The sequence below is a fragment of the Talpa europaea genome (genome assembly GCF_964194135.1).
Source record: "Talpa europaea genome assembly, chromosome: 3".
Lineage (NCBI taxonomy): Eukaryota > Metazoa > Chordata > Mammalia > Eulipotyphla > Talpidae > Talpa > Talpa europaea.
In genome coordinates this window covers 34786624-34808750 of record NC_140069.1, presented here as the reverse complement: position 1 = coordinate 34808750, position 22127 = coordinate 34786624, and the positions used below count along the sequence as shown (strand labels likewise).

Below are 22127 nucleotides of genomic sequence, written 5' to 3'. Positions count from 1 at the left end.
TTTAACCAGTTTTATGAGTGTGTCAACTCATCTGTACCTCTATTTTATGCTGAATTCAATGCTGTTTTTTTTTCATTTTTTCACTTTATATTTTTATGTTACTTAACCTCAATGTCAGATTCACTTACAATTTAACTACATAAAGCAGTACCTAGTTATCTTCCCTAGGCAAGATGTGCATAATATAAAGGCGTTTACAGTGCCTCGCTACCAGTGATTTGAAGTTTTTAATACGATCCATAATAACATTACAAACCCCCTCCCCCAACTAAAAGCAGGGAAAATAAAACTGTACTGACCTGTTTCCCATTTTGTCAAATTAACAAATTAACATTTGGAATGCTTGTCCAGTGACAAGGTCTTACATGTAGCTTAAGAATATGCATACTTTCACACTACGCTCAGGATAAAAAACAACAGTATTTATTCTCTATCTATCAAACATTTAGCATGCTTTTTCAGTTTGAAATGACATAAACTGAAGTTTTGATCCAACTTACAAATCTACTTTTTTACAACTCGTCTTATAATACTATATGCGGTAATTTATTCTTAATGCTTTTAGGTAGTTTTAATGTTTTATCACTAATTTTTTCATACAATCGCTTCCCTATTTTTAACTCATGTTCTCTGTTGGCTAGAGTCAATCATTTAGCAATATTTTCAAGGATGGTACTTGGGTGATACACTTTTGAAATCCCTGCATATCTGTGAACGTCTTCCAGTTGCCTTCATAAAGAAATGATAACCTGACCGAGTATGTGATTATTTGTCCTGAAAATTTTGTAGATACTGTTCCATATTCTTGTCATACAGAGTTGCATGAGAAAGATCTAAGGTCAGCTATTTGTAGAACTTCTTTCAATTTTGAAAACGTGAACAGGATATATCTTAACCAGAATGTCTTTCTTTTGTTAAGTGTTGCTTTGGTTACTTTTTGTTAAATTTTTGGAACAACCCGTGCGTGTTTTCTATTTGCAGATCTAGTTTGGTCTTCAATTCTGGAAAACTTGCTTCAGTTCTTATTGTTTCAACTTTGATTTTTCCTGTTTCGGGTATTCAGAGTACACGTGGATTCTATCTGCTGGATCTGCACAACAGGACTCTCGTTTTCTTCATTTCTCTTCCCCTTTTTCTTCAAGCTCTGGGAAATCTTGTTTGGCGTTTACTTCAGCCATCCCATCCTCCGCACCTTCAGGTGCGCCTATTTCTGCCAACGCTCTTAATTCCTCAAAATTTCTCAAGCGCTCTGACATTAACCTCTTTATCATTGCGCATAGCTCTTTCAGCTCCTGAACCACATGGTACTCAATCCTTACTCTCTCTTCTGTTTCCACCGCTATATCCGTTTCAAGAGGCGGCATTTTCTCTTACTACTTTGCTGTTTCTTCTCCACTGCAGTATTAAAACCTTGAAAACAGTAAACAAAAATTTAATACGCTAAAGTTTAATTCAGCTCAAAGTTTCCCCCTGAAAATTATCAACGGTTTCCCATGAAAGTTTTACGTCTCTTTCTTACCTTTCCAACAGCTCTTCCCACCAAACGAAATCAAAAGTGAAGACGAAAGCCCTTCACCTCGACCAAACAGCCAAAATGGCTCCTCTCACGTCATCTCCGCGCGCCCACGCCAGCGCCAAAAACCGGGCACGTACCGCTGCTGGGGAAGGGGCTCTATCAATACGAGGGCGCTATCAATCGCGAGGCTGCAAACTCCCGCTGGCCAAGCCCCACCCCCGAGCTCCTTTATGGCTCCTCCCCCCGCCGCCCCGCCCCATTAAGCGGCGGGAGTCGAGGGAGAGCGCATGCGCAGCAGTCCATGCTCCTTTCTCGCTCCAATGACTCGGCTAAGATCCGGTGCCGCCTTGAAGGCGGGGCTGGGGCTCGGCCGCGGCCAATGGAGCTGCGGGTGAGGGTTGAGGGGTGGAAGGTGCTGGCTCGCCGGTGGTGCGGGTTTGTGGTAGCGCGTGTGCTGAGCTACCTGGTCGTCATGGAGGCTGTCCCCACCGAGGAGCTTGATGAGGAAGAGCAGCTGATGCGACGGCACCGTAGAGAGAAGAAGGAGCTGCAAGGTGAGGGCAGGGTGGGCACTTCCAGGAGCCCGACCCCAACCCAGGGCGCGTGGCGGGTCGCTCCTGGGGCATCTTGGAAGGGCTGCTGGTGTGGCTCCTCCTAGGATTCCCCCAGGAAAGCCAGTGTCTTCCATCCCGACGCTTCTGCCCCGGGGACCCCTCAGTCACCTAGAGTTTCAGAGCTTGTGGGTATTGCCGCGCACCCCCTGAGCCGCCGCACGGTGCTGGTGTCCGAGCGCCCTCCCCTGCCTCGCCTCGGACCCCGCCCGCCCCCCTCTCCGCCCCACTCCCCGCCCCTTTACCAGCCCGCCCCCGATTCTGATGCTTGGCCTCGCTGGGCACGTTTTGAAATGCCTTGTCTTTACCTTGAGGACTCAGAAAGGATGCTTGAAAGATTTTATATAAAACTTGTTGCAGGCAGTTATTTTCTTTTTCATCCTCCTACCACATTAGGCAAATTCACGCTTATGTAAATGAATATATATATATAAAAATATATTTGGGGGGGAGTCTCAGCTTCATCTGGACCCTTTTCTGTAATCTGATATAAATGACTTTTCTTGCTTCCATTATCACTTCTTCCTTCTCTCCAAACCAAGCCCCACGGTTCCTGTTTCTCTTACTCGCTGGGTTTTGACAGTAATTTTCGTGGCTTTTCAGCCAAAATTCAGGGTATGAAAAATGCTGTTCCCAAGAATGACAAAAAGAGGAGGAAGCAACTCACTGAAGATGTTGCAAAGTTGGAAGCTGAAATGGAACAGAAACATAGAGAAGAACTAGAGCAATTTAAATTAGCATCTAAGGAGAGTAAGGTATGTGAAGTAATGTTTGTCTTTGCCTTTAGCGTTTGTAGGCAGTTGGCCTCTTCCGTTGAACTGTTTACTATATGAATCATCTAATTGGAAGAAAATGAGGGTACTCAGTCTGCTCATACATCATCTTTCATTAACTTTTTTTGTGATTAGGTTTACTTGGTAGTGTATTTTTGTAAGGGAGGTCGGCAAAGACCTATGTATTTAACTGCTAACTTGCAGATGAACCGGTTGATAAAGTGGAACAGAGGAAATCTGTTCCAAATCACCAAATCTGTTCCATCCACCAAATCAAAGTTGCAACACCAGACTGCTGCTCCCATAATTGCCATTACAATAGGATTGGCACCTGGGTAAATTAAACTTCCTGAACTTAAATTTCTCCACATGTAATATCATGCAAATACTTCTGCTATTTAAAAATGTACAAGATTTTTAAAAATCAAATGGGACAACCTGTGTAATTTTTATGTTGTACAAGTGCTTTATAAACAAGTTGTAATGAATGAAAATTTACTGATGTTTCTTGGGTAAATGTAATTATACTGATGTTTCTTGGGTATTATACTGATGTTTCTTGGGTAAATGGAATTAGTTAATTTTAACTAATACTTAATTTGTCATTGTAGTTAATATTAAGAGTATGCCAAGCACTTTGGCATATTACAATTTACTATCTTATAGAATTCTCAGAGTAACACACTATGAAGTATTACGTATGAAGTAAGTGTAACTAATTCCATTTTTCAGGTGAGAAACAAACTCAGATTAAGAACTTTATCATGAATTAGTTAACAACTTTTAAATGTCAGAGCCATAATTTGAAATCAGAGTTCTCTTATGCCAGCATGTGAATACTGAATTCTTTGATAACTTTGTATGGTGTGATAGTTTATCACCTGCATTTTGATATCAAGGATTATGGACTCCATAACCTCACTCTGTTTTTGATAATTAGAATGCTTTTATATTAATGCAAAATTTTATCTACCATAATTAAATTTTATTTTGTTCTTTTTTGGTTTGTTGTTGACAGGGAAATAGCTTGTCTGTACTAATTTGCAATGGTAGTTTTATTAGGTATAGTCTCTTTTTTTTTTTAGATTTATTTTATTTATGCATACAAGAACTGGTGTGTAGGCCAGAGGTGTGGGGGGTGGTGGGGGTTGAGAAGATTCACCAGAGACAGAGTGGGGAGCAGAACAGACAGATCTACTGAAATACACTGCTAAGGGGAGCAGTTGGTGAAACAGGAGAGGTCTGTTGCACCATGTGGGTTAGCTCTGTGATCGGGGTTCAAACTCATGCCACAGTGACTGGTGATAGCTTGATAACGCTGAGACTTTAACCCCTGCACCACCAGGGAGGCCCCAGTCTCATTTTCTTTAACTTTTTTATCTAGTCATCAACATTCAGGCTTTGCATGCTATTAACATATTTTATTTGCAGGTAATAAAGCCTTGAGTCTCCAGGAGTTTAATATTATTGTCATAATCATGCTATTCCTGATTGTCTCTCTATTTTCTCTATTAGCAAGATTGCTTTGTTTGCTTTCTTAGGCCTTTCAATTTTGAGATTCTGTCCAGGTTTTCTAGGACAAAAATGTTTGATTCTTAAGCTACATCTTGTCTACCTGTTGATATGCAAACTTACTCTCTATATCTACATTGACTACAATCTTATCATTAACTAACTTGTTTTTTTTCTGAAAGCTACGTGAATTTTTATGTCATTGCTTTCTTTTGTTTTTCAGATACTTTTCTGTATTTTGTCTATAGGCAGTTTGTAGATTTTAGCAGATTTCTCCAAAATTTGTAAAAATCCTAATTTTCAAAGTTGATAAACATTCTTTGAAGTCTTAATCTGATTTCGGTATTTTGATCATTTGGGTCATAGCTTTGGATGTTGTTACTCTATTGTTAGAAGCTTCAGTGTATTTTATATATATCACACTAAAAGCTAGCTTAACTTATTGTTGCAATAATAAAATACTAGCTAATACTCATTGTTTTAAGTCTTAACATCTGTTTTTCTTCAGCAAATACTTAATAGCCATTTGATTATTAACATTGGTTGTACTATTTTACCAATAATTATGTTGAATTTTCTACCTATAGCTATCACTTTGTAGATGGGAAAGGATGGATAAAGCTCTGTTGTTAGTAAAGTCAAGAAACAGTGCTATTCAGGTTGTGTCTAAGAGGGAAAGGTCTCTGCTGCCATATTTGAGGTTATAAAATTAATAATGAACTGTATCAGCACAGGATCTTAGAGATCCTCTAATTAGTGTCATCACTGGAAGGGAAGGCTTGAGTGCTGTATGCATTGGCATTTACAAGGAAGTGTGTAGATTAATGGAATAGGCATTCTAAAAAGGAAGGAAAGCATACAGGCATAAACACTGTCTTGAAAAGCTGTAAGGAAACTTCCTGGTAACCTGACCATTTTTTCCTTAAAAATGGAAAAGGAGATAAATCATCTCATCTAATATGGTATCTAATGCTATTACTCAAATTTGAATATTGTGAGATTACACCTTTGTGATTTTTATGAATAATTTCATGATCTGTTACTTTGAATAATAATTTAGAAATGTGTTTCATTAACTTGTTAATACTTTTTTTGTTTCCTTCAGATAGATTGTGTTGCCGTTGACTTTTCAAACTTGGTTCTTGAAAATCATGTGCCTCGGATTTCTAAAGCACAGAAGAGACGGGTATGAAAGTCATGTCAACAAGTATTTAAGCTACTGCTGTGCTCAGTACTATCTTAGGAGTTATATAGGAAGGAAACAGAAAAAAAATGGACTTTAAATAATGTTTACTTGCAATGTGCCAGATACTATGCTGGGTTAATAGATGATGTGAAATCTTACTTAGTCCTGATAATAATCCTATAAAATAGGACTTCACATCCCCATTTTATAGAGAAGAAAATAGACTTAATGAAATATAAAATAACTTGTGCAGTTTGCGATTCTCATAGGAGGGTAGGGACAGAAAGGGGGTGTGCAAAGGATATTTTTTTACACAATGTATTATTCTAGATTTGATAATTCAGAAACTTCAAAGTGATGCACCAGGTGATTCTGATGAATAACTTTGGTTAAAAACTGTGGTATTAAGTAGTGAAACAAAGATTTAAACCTAGAAATTAAACAAAATATATAGTGCACATAATGAGTTTAAATTCAATCTCTATAGTCTCAAAGATTGTATTACTAACAATGCATTTGAGGATTTACATACTTATTTTTAAGCTAGCTTTGTCTTTCACAATTTAGTAGTACATAATTTAATGAAGTTTAGTGTTAGATGAATGGAGGAATTTAATTCCACTTACTGTTGTGACTTTGTTAAGATTCTTAACTCTTTCACATGTATTAAGTGGGGGAGATATATACTTCACAGAATTATTGTGAATGTTAAATATATTTTTTTACAAAGCCCTTAACACAAAGCCTGAGATCTAGTGGTCAACAAATGATAGTGTTGTTTACTGTGTTAAGAAGTGCATAATATGCCTCTTTAAAAATTCCACCTAAGGGCAGTGGTGTTTTTTGTTTATTTGAAAGGCAAATGAAATGGCAAATAGTGAATCATTTTTCATACCTGTACAAAATTTCATTCCTGTATAAAATTTCATTCTTAAGTAAATATTATGATTATGAATTTAGATTTCATGATATCTTTGAGGTTATCTAGTTTATCTATTTAAAGGCATGTTTTTGTAATAGCCTTGTAATTGTCATCTAGCTTCTAGAGATCAAAGGTGAAGGACAGAATTTTTTGCTTAGCAATTGCATAATAAAGAATTTGTTGGAATTGCTTCCACTTAGATACATTTAGAGTATCTGGAAAACATAAGGACATAACTCCTACCTATGTTTACTAATTACTCATTTCTACCTGTACCTTTAGGCAACAAAATAAAACTCCTTACCTTTCTCAAACATTTTGTGACTTTTTCCTGAAATATGCTTACTTGAAATGAGTACCTTTTTCAGCTGTACCCTCAAAACATCTTTTATGCTTTAGTACTTGGCAGAGAACAAATAATGTCCAGAGTTTCTTATTTTGTTACAGTAATAAAAATTCTGGAACAGAGAACACTAAAAGTTCATAATGCTGGGCCTCCCTGGTGGCACAGAGGTTAAGCACAGCACTGTGAAGCTATTCACAGCCTCTGCAGCAGGAGTTCGAGCCCACGCCAGCCAGGGAGCTACCCACATGGTGCAGCAGATCTCTTCTGTCTCGCCTGCTGCTCCCCTCAGCAGTGTATTTCAGTCAGTCTGCCTGTTCTGTTCCCCACTCTGTCTCTGGTGAATCCTCTCACCCCCCCCCCCACACCTCTGGCCTGTACCCCAGTTCTTGTATGCATAAATAAATAAATCTTAAAAAAATAAAGAGTTCAAAATGCTAAAGAAAATGAAGCCTGAAGAGAGGGTGAGCAATTGGGTATTAAGCTATTTCAAACCTATATTTTGCCAGAGATACACTTATTAAAAAGCCAGTAATGGTGTTTATCTTTGGGGAAAATAGTAGTCTCTGGTAGAAAAACATAAAATTTTATAAAGTTTTCATTATGGGAATATTGCTGAATGTTGTAGAGCAAATTTCTTTTTCTCTAATCTAGAAAACCAGGAGTATTTTATTTAAATGAAAAGCTTAAGTGGAAACTGTTAGGTGTGGTGGAAACCTTTAGGTATCTATTTTAAATCAAAATAGAATTTAGCAGAACTGTATTCCAAGAACTGTCTGAGATCCGGAATGAAATCTGGTTTGATAGGTTTAAGATTCCTCTTCAGAGTTGTTTTGGTTATATTACCATATCAACATGACTACAGTTTTATTGACATTATAGTTATGAGTTGTGTGCTATTCTACAGAGATAGTCATTAAATTTTATAATTTAATACCATATCAACTCTAGTATAATGGTTATAGACCATTGGAAAACTGTACATTCCCCAAAACTATACATTATTGGGAAAAGAAGTTAGTGGATTTCCCACCTAGTGCCCTGGAAAGGAAAGTCATTTGCTGCAGAATATTAAAGCAGAACATGTGGGGAGAAAGAAAAAAGGAAATGATTACATTAGTATTTTAGAGGCATATATAGTTTTGCAAATAATATAAAGTTCCACTTTCCAGTAACTAGTATATGACATCATTAACTTCAGCTCCCATCTACCCCAACTTTTATTCTGATTTAGGTGCCTGGATAGAAGGAACTCTGTGTTGTGCTTGGTCCCTGCTCTGCTTCTAACCAGCTGTATGGCCTTTGGAAATCTTTCTGCATGCTGTTTCCTCAGAAGGGGAAGTGAGGGTTTGGATTAGATGATATCTAAGGTGCTTATTCTCCCTCTCCCCTCTGAAACGGTTAGTCTTTTATAAAGAAATAGTGCCATCTTGTGGTTTAGGGTTTTATCATGCTGTAACCACATTTGTATGTATGCAGTAAAATAATGTGTTCATGCTACTTCTTGTGTGACTTGAGGAAAAAAACTTAAGTAGGCTTATGTTTTATTGGGGAGGTAATACTGCTTTTGATTCACATAACTTAGAAATCACTTTAGGTTCATCTCCCTTGGCACATAAAGGCATGCAGTACACTATGTGGCATTAATTTAAATAGAAAATTGCCTTTCCCGTCACCACTTCTGTGTTAAGGAGGAGTTAGTTGGGCATGAAAATCTTTATTTTTTCCTATTTATTTTCTTGTGTTACCAAATCCTTTACTGTACTTAATTGTTTTTATTCTCTTAAATTGAACAGCATATCCCTGTTGATTATACATGTTTAACTATACTCACAGTAGAGAATTAGAAAGAGACAGATAATTAGTATGGATGTGCTTACACACACACACACACACACACACACGCTCCAAAATTTAAATTTTGTAATAGAATTTTGTAATTCTACCACCCAGAGAAAAGTACTGTTCTGTCTATATCTTTTTAGAGTGTTATTCTTTTTTAAATTATGTATGCAAACTGACTTAATATTTAACCTTTCTTTGTAACCCCCAACCTCATCTCTCTTTCTCTTTTTTTAATGAATTTTTTTTTTCTTATATCCTTGTTCATTTTTGATAGTATAGGATTTCTCTCCTCATGTGTGGTCACCGTAGTTCTCCCGCCACCAGAGCACCCATAGTCCTTCACAATAGTCCAGTGTTCCCTTTCCCTCACCCTATTTTCACCAACCTCACCTTTGACACTTTTCTCTGTACTCTAGCAGTTTGAACTGTTTGCAACTATGAAACATGTAGTGCTTTCTGGCTTTTGATTCTTTCTTGTCTTTTTTGATTCAGAAATTTTTCTCTTTTCCAAACTTTCCATTCTACCTGCTATCCATCCTTCAGGTCATATACCTCTTATTGACTGTCCCTTCCCCCTTACTGGCATATGCTACCGTAGGAAAAGCTCATATTGAATAAGGAAAGCAAGTTGCAAAATAGAATGTTTAATTCCATTTTTTAAAATTTACTTTTTCACTGAGGTAATATTGGGTGATTCCATTTTTGTTATAATATTTTTCTATACATTTTCTCTTTGTACACCTATATTTTTAAAATGCATAGGAAAAAAACAAGGATACACACCAGATCTCTAGGGGGCTGGCACTGGATTGGCAGTGATTCTTAGGGGAACTTTATTTGTAATAGTTTTTTTTTAATAAAGAATGTTTTTATCTGTTAATTTAATTAAATGTGTGAGTATATACACACCTTTTTAAAAGACAGATAGTTCCTTTTAAAGGTTTCAGCACATTGATGCCTCTCGGGCAATTTAGCATATTAATGCCTTATTAGGGATAAATGAAGAAACTTGAATTAGCCTGGAATTAAATTTTTTAATGCTGTGCTTGAAAGGACACAGAAACATCAATTCCAAAGAGCACCTGCACCCCTATGTTTATAGCAGCACTGTTTACAATCGCTAAGCTTTGGAAACAACCCAAATGCCCAAAAATAGATGACTGGATCAAGAAGATGTGGTACATATATACCATGGAATATTACTCAGCATTCAAAAAAGATAAACACATGCAATTTGCAGCAACATGGATGGCGCTGGAAGGGATCATGCTCAGCGAAATAAGCCAGAAAGAAAAAGAAAAATACCGGATGGTCTCACTCATAGCAGGAATCTAGAAAACTTAAATAAGGGACCAGGAAAATGAATAACTATAAGAAAGAAAAAATCAAAATCAACAAATAACTATGAATCAGAGACACACTATGGGGGTGGGGGGAACGGGGAAAGGAGGGCTTGGGGTCAAAATAAGGGGGTTGCAATTGTATGGGGAATATAAAAATAAAATTAAAAAAAAAAGCCTAGGACAATCCAGTCATAAGGAAGTGATATGAAATTAGTAAGTAAACTTTTTAGAAACTTGATGTATAGTTTTTAAACAAACCTCAATGAATAATTTTTCTTTGTCTCAATATAGAGCTAAGTGTCAGGGACAGATAAGGTAAGATAGGTGCCCTTTATTTTATTTATTTATTTATAAATATTTATTTGTTTGTTTGTTTGTTTATATAAGCACTGGGTACAATCAGAAGCATGGGAGGGTGAGAGAGTTCACCAGAGCCAGAACGGGCAGCAGAGCAGGCAGAAGGACCAAAGCACACTGCTGAGGGGAGCAGCGGGCGGCAGGAGAGGTCTGCTCGCCATGTGGGACCCTCCTCCAGTGGCCTGGGAGCAGCTGGGGATTGAACCGGCGCTGTAGAGGCTGCGGGCAGCTTCGCAACCCAGCACTCAACCACTGCGCCACCGGGGAGGCCCAAGATAGGCGCCCTTTAAAAGAGTTCACAGTGTAGAAAACTCTACAAGTGATGTGATCACTATGATAACATTTGTGACAGAAGAGGAAAAAAGGCCAAAAAGTTTTGAGCAGCTTACATTTTTATCTTCTTAATAAATGTAAATTAATATTTATGAATTAATTTTCCTACATTGTCCCCTTAGGAAAAGAAAGCTGCATTGGAAAAGGAACGGGAAGAAAGGATAGCTGAAGCTGAAATTGAGAACTTATCTGGAGCTCGACATGTAGAAAGTGAAAAACTTACTCAAATATTGGCAGCGAGGCAGTTGGAAATTAAACAGATCCAATCCGATGGTCACTGTATGTATAGAGCCATTGAAGATCAACTGCAAGGACAGGAAAGCCCTCTGACTGTGGCTGCCTTAAGGAGTCAGGCTGCTGAATACATGCAGAGCCATGTGGAAGACTTTCTGCCATTTTTAACAAATCCTAATACAGGAGATATGTACACTCCAGGTAATTTATTTTCTTTACTATGTTTTGTTGTTGCTGTCATAGCTCTGGTTGTTAAATCAAGTGCTCCTGTGACTGAGGATAATTAAAACTCATATAGTCCTTATGGGGATAGAAAGTTTTAAATATTGAATATATGCAGATTTTCTTCCCTGTATTTTACCAGCTACTGGTACATTTGACTTTAATATTTTTTAAATACTTAGTCTTTCATAGTTAAAATGTTAATCATTCTATATAAGATAAAAATGAGATTAGGACTCATCATCATCATCGTTAAAAAGTGTATTCTTAAGTTCATATTTCATGAAGTTAAATTTAGGGGAAGATAGGCTTTGACCACCCTCTGAAAGTATAGGGCCTGGACTTGAAGCAGACAAAGTTTAGGAACACCAGTTCTTACCAGTTCTGTCGTTTCTCCTATACTATGGGAGAGTTAATTTTATTCTCATAGGCTATAATATTCAGGCAAAATTTGACTTGGCTTTGAAAATCAAAAACAAATGTGTTATAACCCACCTTATTTCTCTTTATCTTTGATAATTAAGATAAAATATTTAGGGGGGGTGATAAAATGGAGAAAGCAAGTGAAAATCTGTAAGTTTCAGGGGGCAAGGGGCATAAGAGCGGAAAGTTAGTGGCAGATGTGGTAGTATACATTGGGAGTAAGTCATGTGGTCTGAATGAGTTCAGGAGGGAGTTGGGGAACTCTATTGTTGACTTTCTCTTACTGAGTCTATACTCCATGGAACGAACATCCAGCACAATGCAGAATAGATGAGAATAAGCTCTAGCAATGAATTAGGCCTAAGGCATCTATTGATAGATATCAAGTACGTATGTGAACACCTCATTCTGATGCCAACTTATTTCCCATAGATGCCATATTGGGAATGTTAATATCTATTTACTTTGTTTTAGATAATTGCTATTTTCTTGATAACCAGAATTGGCTATGATGTATCACACACGAGAAGTAACATCATTCAAACTCCTCAATTCATTATTAGCAGTAGGGCAGTCGAGAGGAGATGGTAACTCAGCATGCTGAATCAGAGGAAAACACAATCGATTTAATCATCTTCGTTCACTCAATCAATATTTATTGACAACTGCATGCCAGGAACTAACTAGGTACTACTGTGAGCCCTAGAGATAAAGCAGTGAATGAATGAGACAAACACATGGGACATACTTTTTCCTAGATTCCCATAATTCTTTTCCCTTTCTTTAAATAGTATTGGTGTTAGTTTCCATTTTAATTTTCTGTATAAGAGTGTATGTGCTCCTATTTACAATAGCTAAGCTTTGGAAACAGCCCAAATGCCCAAAAATAGATGACTGGATCAAGAAGATGTGGTACATATATACCATGGAATATTACTCAGCATTCAAAAAAGATAAACACATGCAATTTGCAGCAACATGGATGGCACTGGAAGGGATCATGCTCAGCGAAATAAGCCAGAAAGAAAAAGAAAAATACCGGATGGTCTCACTCATAGCAGGAATCTAGAAAACTTAAATAAGGGACCAGGAAAATGAATAACTATAAGAAAGTGAAAATCAAAATCAACAAATAACTATGAACCAGAGACACTTTTGAGGGAGTGGGTGGCGGGAGGGGAGGGATTGGGGTCAGAATGAGGGGGTTGCAATTGTATGGGGAATATAAAAATAAAATTTATTATTTAAAAAAAAATTTCATAAAAAAAAAAAAGAGTGTATGTGCTCAAGATATGCCATTAAAACTCTGAAATTAGTTTGTTTATCTCATCCCAGGGCTGGTACACAAAACCCTTCTTTAGCTAGAACTGATAATTGATGCAAATAGGATAAACACTTCCAGAATGATGAGTGGAGGCACTATTTGATGCTGTCATGTGGAAAGAAACTTCAATTCATTTGCAGTTTTACCCTGATTCTCTTCTTATATTTCTTATGGCATCTTGTAATGAACCTGATTTTATAGGATCTGCATTTTTTATTCTTACAGTGTATTCTTTCAGATGTAGATTTAGGCTTTGAAGAACATGTCAAGGCAGTGAATATGTTGGCAATTTGGGGGTCCATTGCTTGGAATAAAGAGAGAAACTAGACTTGTTCATATAATTAAGGTCCGTGGAGTTGAGACTGAGGGAGATAAGTAGAAATGGATTGCTATACTCTTGGATGAAAAGGTGGTGGAAAGTTGGAGTCGGTATAAGTTTGGATCTGGGAAGTGGATTAAATTCTGGAAAGTACAGGTACAGAAGGAGGAAATTCATAACTCAGGCAGTTCCATCAGGAATCGTGGGAGCCATAAAAAAAGGGTTCTTATGACATGAGTTATGAAAAATACTAAGTGCTATTTTCTGATCTATTCTCTGCAGAGGAGTTTGGAAAGTACTGTGATGATATTGTAAACACAGCTGCATGGGGAGGTCAGCTTGAGGTAAGTTTGTAATTATTTATAGTGATTGTGGATTGATAAATTATTTCTAAATCCCATCTGTACTTTTGAGACATATTTTTCAGATGATCCTGATTTCTCTTTGAAGATTCCTTTTCTTTATATATTTCCTATTTCTGTACTCACAAAACCTTGAAATAGGGAGTTAAACATGCCTAGGCCTTTGACTTAAGTACACACTTTAGGGAAGTGAAGCACTATTTCATTTTGAATAATGGATTGTTTACTCTGTGGGTTGGTGAAGCTAGTGGCCCATCTACATAACTTTCCAACTGTGATTCTGTTACTGGCAATATACTTGATTTTCTATACTTCTGAAAGTGAAGATTTTACTCAAATACTGTGTTGATGAAAATCATGATTGGAAAAGTATTAACTCATTACATCAGAAATAGAAAATAAAACTTTATGTGCAATTGCAGGTCAAATCTGATCACAAGGCATCTGTTATTTTTGTCTTAAATTCCTTGGTACTGACCGACTGACTTGAGAGCAATATTTAATGCGTTAAAATTCACATGTCGGAAAACAATATGTCCAGTCACTTGTAGGGAGTTAACCACTATTCTGTTTAACTTTTAAATATTTATCTTACTGTTAACTTTGTTTCACTAAAACACCATAAATAAAGCACTTAAAGTGGTCTAAGAGATGATAAAGCTAGTTGGGGTATTGGAAAGTCAGAGGATAAGAGAGAAAATCCAGGTTTAGGTTCTATCTTTCCCTCCTACTTACCGATATTTTGACTCCGGGGAGTTAGGCCACTTCCCAAGCCCGAGTTTCTTAATGATTAAATAGAGGTAATAAAACTCCTATGTATATTTAGTAGGTCATTTGTGGACATTAAGTTTGTAAGCTAAAGTGCCAGAGGCATGAATCTAGTATTATTATTACTCCTTATTGCGTAATGATGATTAGTCATTTTGCATAGTTTGTGACTTTTGAGTATTTTACTTTAAGATGCATGTTTGAATATATATAGCATGACAGTTTCTTCAAAATCTTTTTCTCAGCAGTTATATATTTGTACCCCTTCTGAGCCAGCAGAGGGAACTCTGTCCATTCCTTTTGTATGCCTCTCATGAGTCTCTGAAACTCAATAAGTTTTCATTGCACCTTTGTGACCACATTAGGAGTAACTAAAGATGGTTGAAGTTTCTTATAAGAATTGCAGATTAATATGACTATTAGACACCTAGGCTACTCTTCTTAAAGTGGCAAAAAAAAATCTTTCAAAACATTTTGAAAGATATTTAAGCATAAATTATTCTTCTGAAAATTCATTTGAAATAAAAGCTGTGCTCACAATGGGATAAATTTAAATTATTAAAGAGAAAATCTTTATATTAGATTTTGAAGACGTAGAAGGGAAGTTGAGATTTCCAGACTTGCTTCATACCCTCCATTCCTTGCTAGCTTTTAAAATATGTTATTTTGGTTGTAAGAAAACAATTCCTCCAAGGAACATTGTGTGAGATAAGTGTATGGGATTAAGTTTGCCTTTGTGCAGTGGTCTAAGAGATGATAAAGCTTGTTCCTGTTTCTAATATAATTTCTCATATTTGTTTGAAACTGGCATGTTCTGATTATGGAGCAAATGCACAGATCAGGGTATAATGATTGAAGATTATTAATGACTGATTTGTTTATGAACTATAGTGTTAGACTTTCTTAGTTTAATTGCATGTCACTTTATTTTCTTGAATTTCAGGTAGACCTTTTGACATTTTTTTCTCCTTAGGTTCCAGTCTTTAAAATAAGTATAACAGTACTACCCTCCACTTAAGATGTTATGAGCATTGAATGAATTAACTTGATCTGCGTAAAGTGCTTAAAGTACTTGGTCATAATAAGTCCAAAGATTATTACTACCCAGTATTTACTTTTAACTACTATTCATCCAACTTTATGATTTTATATTATAGGGTATATAATTTAAGCATTAGTCAAATGGAAATTTCTTGAAAGTATAGTACAAATTATATGTATATGTCATTCTGCTCCTGCTTGAGAATTATAGAGCAGTGATTATCAACACTAGTTATACATTAGAATCATCTGAAAAACTTTAAAAAAAAAAAAGACTATTCTGCCCTGTTCTTACTCATCTTCCCCCTTCCCCTCCCAAATTATAATTGATTTTGTCTGTAGCTTGAGGTATTTAAATAGCTTTTATTTTAAAATTTAAAATCCTATTTATTATGGAAATTTTCAAGCATATTCAAAAGTAGATAGACTAGTGTACGCAATCTATTCATTCCCTCACTTCATTAACTGTGACAGTGATATTTCTTAAAAACTGACCTGCAGCCAGAACTTGAAACATTTCTATGCAATTTAACAAATATTGTACTTATTTGTTTATTCAACAGATATGTAATAAGCACCCATTATGTTCCAAGTTCTCTGTTTACAGTAAGAAATAGAATTGATCCCTGATCTGACTGGTTGCATAGCTCAGTAGTTTGCTATTTGAGTGGGATTTGGGATTTACATTTTTATTTCCCTTACTAATACATTTTCTTTCCTATAGCTGAGAGCTCTGTCTCACATTTTACAAACACCTATAGAGATAATACAGGCAGAGTCTCCTCCTATAGTAGTGGGCGAAGAATATCCCAAAAAACCATTAATTCTTGTGTAAGTACTTAGACATTTCTACTGTTGTATTTTTTATATTTAAGATGATTATTAAGAGATTTTAGGTTGTATATGGTGTTTAATAAAAAAAAATCTTTGACTTATGTGAAAGGTAATTATATTAAAGGCAATTAGAACATATTGTCAAAATATGTTCTTTAGATAAATGTTTAAACTTCTAATTTATTCTAGTGTATGAGTTAAGAATAAAGTCATTTTTAAAGGCTCCAAAGTTTTAGAATTAGTTTGCATATTGTTCTGGCTTGATATCAATAGTGTCAAAAGTTTCAACAAGTATAAAAGCTGAAATAAATTATTAGTGCTTAGTGATAGTTTCTTTGATATGTTTTTTCACATTGTTCAAGTATTTTACACAATTAAGAAATCTCTGAAACAAAATTCACTGCTACGATAGGCTATTAATGGCTTAGGTTTAGGTAAAAATATAGCTTATTGAATATTAAGCAGTTCAGTCTTTCTTTTTCCCCTCCAGTTATTTTGTTTTACCTGACTTAGCCTCAGCAGACAGGAATCTTGAGCTATATCTTACTGACTGCTAGTAATGCTTTTCAAATACTGTTGAATTTCTAATATGTCAATGTAGTCTCTGGGATGCTGGGTATTATACCTATATATATAAATATTTATATACAATGATTTACTTTCTTCAAAACTACTCATTTCTTCTTTTTTCATTTCAGATATATGAGACATGCATATGGCCTAGGGGAACATTACAATTCTGTTACACAGTTGGTGAACACAGCTACTGAAAACTGCAGCTAGTTTATAAACTGTTGTACAATTATGTGTTTTAGTACAGTGTGCCGATCTGAGTATACTTACCAAGTGTTGGGTTGTTTTAGCATCACTGAATAACACAACTACCTTAAATCAGTTCAATGGAAAGCTTATTGATAGGTTTTTAAAAAATGAGTCAGACAAACCTTAACTGGTATCCTCTTATTTTTTAAAACACTTTCGAGTTCACTGTGTAGAACATCATATATGCTTTTCTCCCCATTACTAAAAGCTTTCAGTAATGATTTCAATGTAATTTTTCTTGAAGAAATGAAGTGACTCAGTCTCTGTCATTACACAATGTGGTGATGGTAATGGCAGATTTAACTAATGCTACAAATGAACTTGAATATAGCTATCTTGGTATTGAGGGGATTGGGATTGATGCTCTGAAGCTCATTAAATAACTCCATTGAAGTTTGCTTTAATAATTAAGAATTTTAAAGTATTTACTCAAATTGTTAAGTTTTAAGAAATGAGACAAATACAAAGGTAAATAGGCATTCTCTATCAGATTTAAATATTTTAAAGAATTAAAAATTAATGTAATTAAAAAACCCCAACAGATTATAGTTTTACTAATTCATTTGTTATTCCTTGCTGTTTCTTAAACTTCTGACTAGAATTAATACCATCATTTCAGATTAAAGCTACAAATGTTCATGTTCCTTATATTTTCTCTGTCACCACTCAGCTGTGTTGCTTTTCTTGCAGCTTTTTCCACTGAGAAACTGTTTGTGGCCTGTCTTCTTTAACTGTTTTAAATTGAAGGAATAGTAATGTAAAATGGTTCAAGGCCACATTTACTTCATAGTCTCCCTCTTTTTCAGTTTGCTTCATTCTCTAGTATTAAAACACCTTTATTGTTGTTTTGTTATCCTTATTAATGTCATCTTTCCTTTAACTCAGATATTTGAGAATTTTTATGTTATATATATGAATAAAGTTGAAAACCACTGTTTAGGAACCATGACTGCATAGTAAAATCAGTATATAATACTTGTCAAACTGATTTAAACTGCTCATATTTCAGGTTACTCCTAACAGTATTCTAAGAAGAGAGTATCCATGCATATGAATGTGTCTGATAATCTGTTATGTAAGGAAGTATTATGAAAATGTGATTTGACCTGTTTTTGCCCAATGAGAAACCACTAGTAACAATTAGTATCTAGTTTATAATATTTAAGGTTTTGCTTCAGGGATGCAACTATGTTTTGTAACTAACTATTAGATTTGTAATATTAAAAATGAGGTCAGTAGTCAGGTGACAGTGTGGAAAGCTAATAGGGACTGCGGTCACCTAGGGGAAATAAGTCATAAAGTTACTCCAATTCAAGAGACTAAAAACCATTCTGCCTGCCAAGCAAAATATATTCTGAAGCCTGTTTTGTAGTTCTTGATTTGAATTTTTGGGTAATTCTGAAATTTATTTAAGAATGAGGTTATAAAAAGCTAAACACCTTGACTATTTTGAGGTACTATCACTTTAAAGGATAAACATTAAGTAATAAACAAGACATGAAATCTAGTTATAATAAATTCCATCTATATTTAGAGTATTCTAAAATAACTTATTGGTAGCTATTTTTTTCCTAACAAGATGAATGAAATTTTTTTTGATTATATGTTTATTATTATTTTTTATTTTTTAATGGTCAATATGGTTATGAAGATTTATGTGGTCAATTCTTCTTTCATAAAGCTTCAGATAAAAATAATTTTGACTGTAACCTGATATTGGAATCTTTACAAGATGATTGGTGTTATTTTAAAGTAAGATATACTAAGTTAGTTTGCTGAATGATGATGGTCTAATCGAGGTTTCATAAGCTTTGTTTTGTCCTAATTCAGAAAAATATATGTCAGAGTTCTGGAATATGTTTTTAGCCAAGAATTTTATTCACTTTAAATATGTTTACAACTTGTAGAAAGCAAAAAAGAATGTGTGACTATAGTGAGCAAGATAGTTTTGCTCACATTATTTGACATTTGCCAAAAGGAAAATAAAAGTTGAATTAAATCAATACTTGTTTGTTCAAATTGTTATTCCTTTAACAATTTTAGAATTAAGAAATGGAGGAAAAAGCTCATTTTGGTTTAGAATTTTCTCTAGCCTTTGTTTTGTCTTCACATAGAATTAAAATAATAGAATCAGATTCTTGCATCTTGGAGATCTGGAATAAAGATGAGAGCATAGATTAACATTAGCCTGAGACAGAATAGAGGGAGATAATAAAGTAATAGCCATGTAAGTATTGGCTTTTAGAAGTAAGGTTGTAAAAAAAAAATACAGAAATTTGGTGGAAGCTTAGAATATTTTAGAATAATGAAAATTTATTTAGGGCAAATGAATTAGAAGAATGTTCTAAGACTTGAAGTTGTTAAAGAAGAAAAATGAATAAACATCTGTGTGCAAGATTATAAAGCAGTAAGAAGTTAGTTTGTGCAGATTAATGCTGCAAATACAATAGTTTATACATTGTCTTGGAAGAAGTTGTCAAGAACTACCTGAAACAGCTGAATTTCCCTGAGAAATTAGTTGTTAATTTCAGATTGTTTTTACTTTTATTGAACAAATCAGAGTAGCTTTTCTTCCTGCTGATGTTTCCAAATATAGTTATTCTTTTCTCCTACCTTGAATCTCTGAAATAATTTCTTCATCTTCTGAAAAAATTAGAACTCATGGAGTTTCTAATTCTTTTTTTTTTTTTTTAAGATTTATTTATTTATTTATATAAGCACTGGGTACAGTCAGAAGCGCGAGAGGGTGAGAAAATTCACCAGAGCCAGAGCGGGGAGCAGAGCAGGCAGAAGGATTGAAGTACACTGCTGAGGGGAGCAGCGGGCGGCAGGAGAGGTCTGCGCGCCATGTGGGACCCTTCTCCGGTGGCCGGGGAGCAGCCGGGGATCGAACTGGTGCCTCAGAGGCTGCGGGCAGCTTAGCAACCCAGCATTTAACCGCTGCGCCACCGGGGAGGCCCTCTAATTCTTCTTTAACAGTAATTTTTAGGAAGGATTTTTCCCTTGTTTTTTATCTACCCTTGTTCCCTCATTTTTGAAGGCCTTTGAACTGTCATTCAGAGTTGATGCTTTACCCAACCCACTCTACCTAGCTTACTGTCCTGGCACAGCACTTGCCTAAGCAAGAGTCTGACTTCTCTCATTCCAGTTCATGCTTGTTTGTTTCTAGTAACTATGAACTTGTAATTAATTATTTGTATCTAGTTGTTTATTATTGTAATTATTAGTTTAGATGTTTAGATTTCATTTGACTTGGTTTATCTCTGTGTTCTATTTTCTAATTTATTCATGTCTATTTATTTTAATTTGTTCCTTCTGTTTTCTATGTGTTTAACTTTTGGTAGAAGCTTCCAAAAATATGTGTATGTATTTGTGTATTTTTTAAAGTAGAATCTGAGAGGTTTATGCAATGTAATGGTAATCAAATGCAGGTCTTTAAAACTGATACCGTGGGCAAAAAAAAATGTAGTGTAAGATAGTGAGTTTTTCATAAAGCAAGTTTTCATTTAAATACATTTATAGGTTATATCCTTTTACTAGAAGGTTTTAAAATATTCTTTCTTTTGGGCCTCCCCTGGTGGCGCAAGTGGTTAAGCGCCGCACTGTGAAGCTGTCCGTAGCCTCTGCAGCGCAGGTTCAATCCCTGCCAGCTGGCGAGGGTCCCACACGGCGTGGCAGACCTCACCTGTCTCGCCCGCCGCTCCCCGCAAGCAGTGTATTTCGTCAGTCTGCCTGTTCTGTTCCCCACTCTGTCTCTGGTGAATCTTCTCACCCTCCCGTGCATCTGGCCTGTACCCTGGTTCTTGTATAAATAAACAAATAAATCTTTAAAAAAAAAAAGCAAACTCACTCTTATGAAATTATGGTGGTGTTGATGACAGCCAACTTTTGAAGAGGACTTGGCAAGATTAAGAGTTGACAACAGGGCCTCCCCGGTGGCGCAGAGGTTGAGCCCTGGGTTGCGAAGCTGCCTGCAGCCTCTGCAGCACTGGTTTGATCCCCAGCTGCTCCCTGTCCACCGGAGGAGGGTCCCACATGGCGTGCAGACCTCTCCTGCCGCCCGCTGCTCCCCTCAGCAGTGTGCTTGGGTCCTTCTGCCTGCTCTGCTCCCCACTCTGGCTCTGGTGAATTTTCTCACCCTCCCGCACTTCTGACTGTACCCAGTGCTTGTATAAATAAATAAATAAATAAATAAATCTTTAAAAAAAAAGTTGACAACAGTATTTCTCATAAACTGCTTCCTGTTTTAGTCTGTGAGCCACTAGCATTTCTAATCTTATTACCAAAATAAGAATTCTTGGAACATTTCTGACAGTTCCTCACCTGGCTCCTCATTTGGACCCTCTACTGAGCATGCACCCAGATACCTAAGTAAAAATTTGAAATAGTAGATAAAGAGGAGGATAGTAGGACGCAGGCGGCATCAAGGAGACAGGTCATTGGCATGGTAGGCATTCTAGCATCTGTATCAGTCCCAGGAGTCTTGTTTGCACCTTGGGGTTTGTTACAAAAGGTAGAGATCTTAAAATATATGTGAGATTGTCCAAAATAAAACATAATTGCCTTTTATTGAGCATATACTATGTGCCAGGCAGTGTGCTAAATGCTTCACATAAGTGGGCTTATTTAGTCCTCATAGAAGATAGAAGTTGTTGGTATTTTCATCCCTGTTTTATAGGAAATTGAAGTTGAGAGTGAAGAATTTGGTAAGCCACACAGCTAATAAATGGTGAGGCTGCTCTGAAAGGCAAGCCTTTGAGAACTAAAATCCCTAAATCAAACCTTCCATTTCCATATTTAAAAAAAAACCCGAAGAAATCCAATATTTTTTATTCTCCTTTATTATAGGAGGCTTTCTGTGTTAGTTTTCTAGTGCATGAAGCATCTATTCACGTTTGAAAACATTAATCCCCAGTCTCAGACTATGTTTTAATCACAAGATAAACTTGCCAAAACAAGTCAAATAAGTACATTGGTTTCTGTATTTATGAAACCTGTGTAACTTGTGTTCATGAACTCCTATTTTTCATGCATTTT

The 22127-nt window shown here is 35.9% G+C and overlaps 1 protein-coding gene across 2 annotated transcripts; it reads left to right on the top strand.

Moving 5' to 3' along the window:
• Nucleotides 1–1988: 1988 nt before the first annotated feature.
• Nucleotides 1989–17051, top strand: OTUD6B (OTU deubiquitinase 6B; the record flags this gene model as incomplete). Of its 2 annotated transcripts, XM_084229792.1 has the most annotated exons (7): nt 1989–2070; nt 2731–2882; nt 5518–5598; nt 10864–11176; nt 13546–13607; nt 16159–16265; nt 16967–17051. In XM_084229792.1, the coding sequence occupies 7 exons, from the start codon at nt 1989–1991 to the stop codon at nt 17049–17051; spliced, it is 882 nt and encodes a 293-aa protein (XP_084085918.1). The 2 variants fall into 2 exon arrangements, with proteins under 2 accessions (XP_084085918.1, XP_084085919.1); XM_084229793.1 differs by lacking the exon at nt 5518–5598.
• Nucleotides 17052–22127: the final 5076 nt, after the last annotated feature.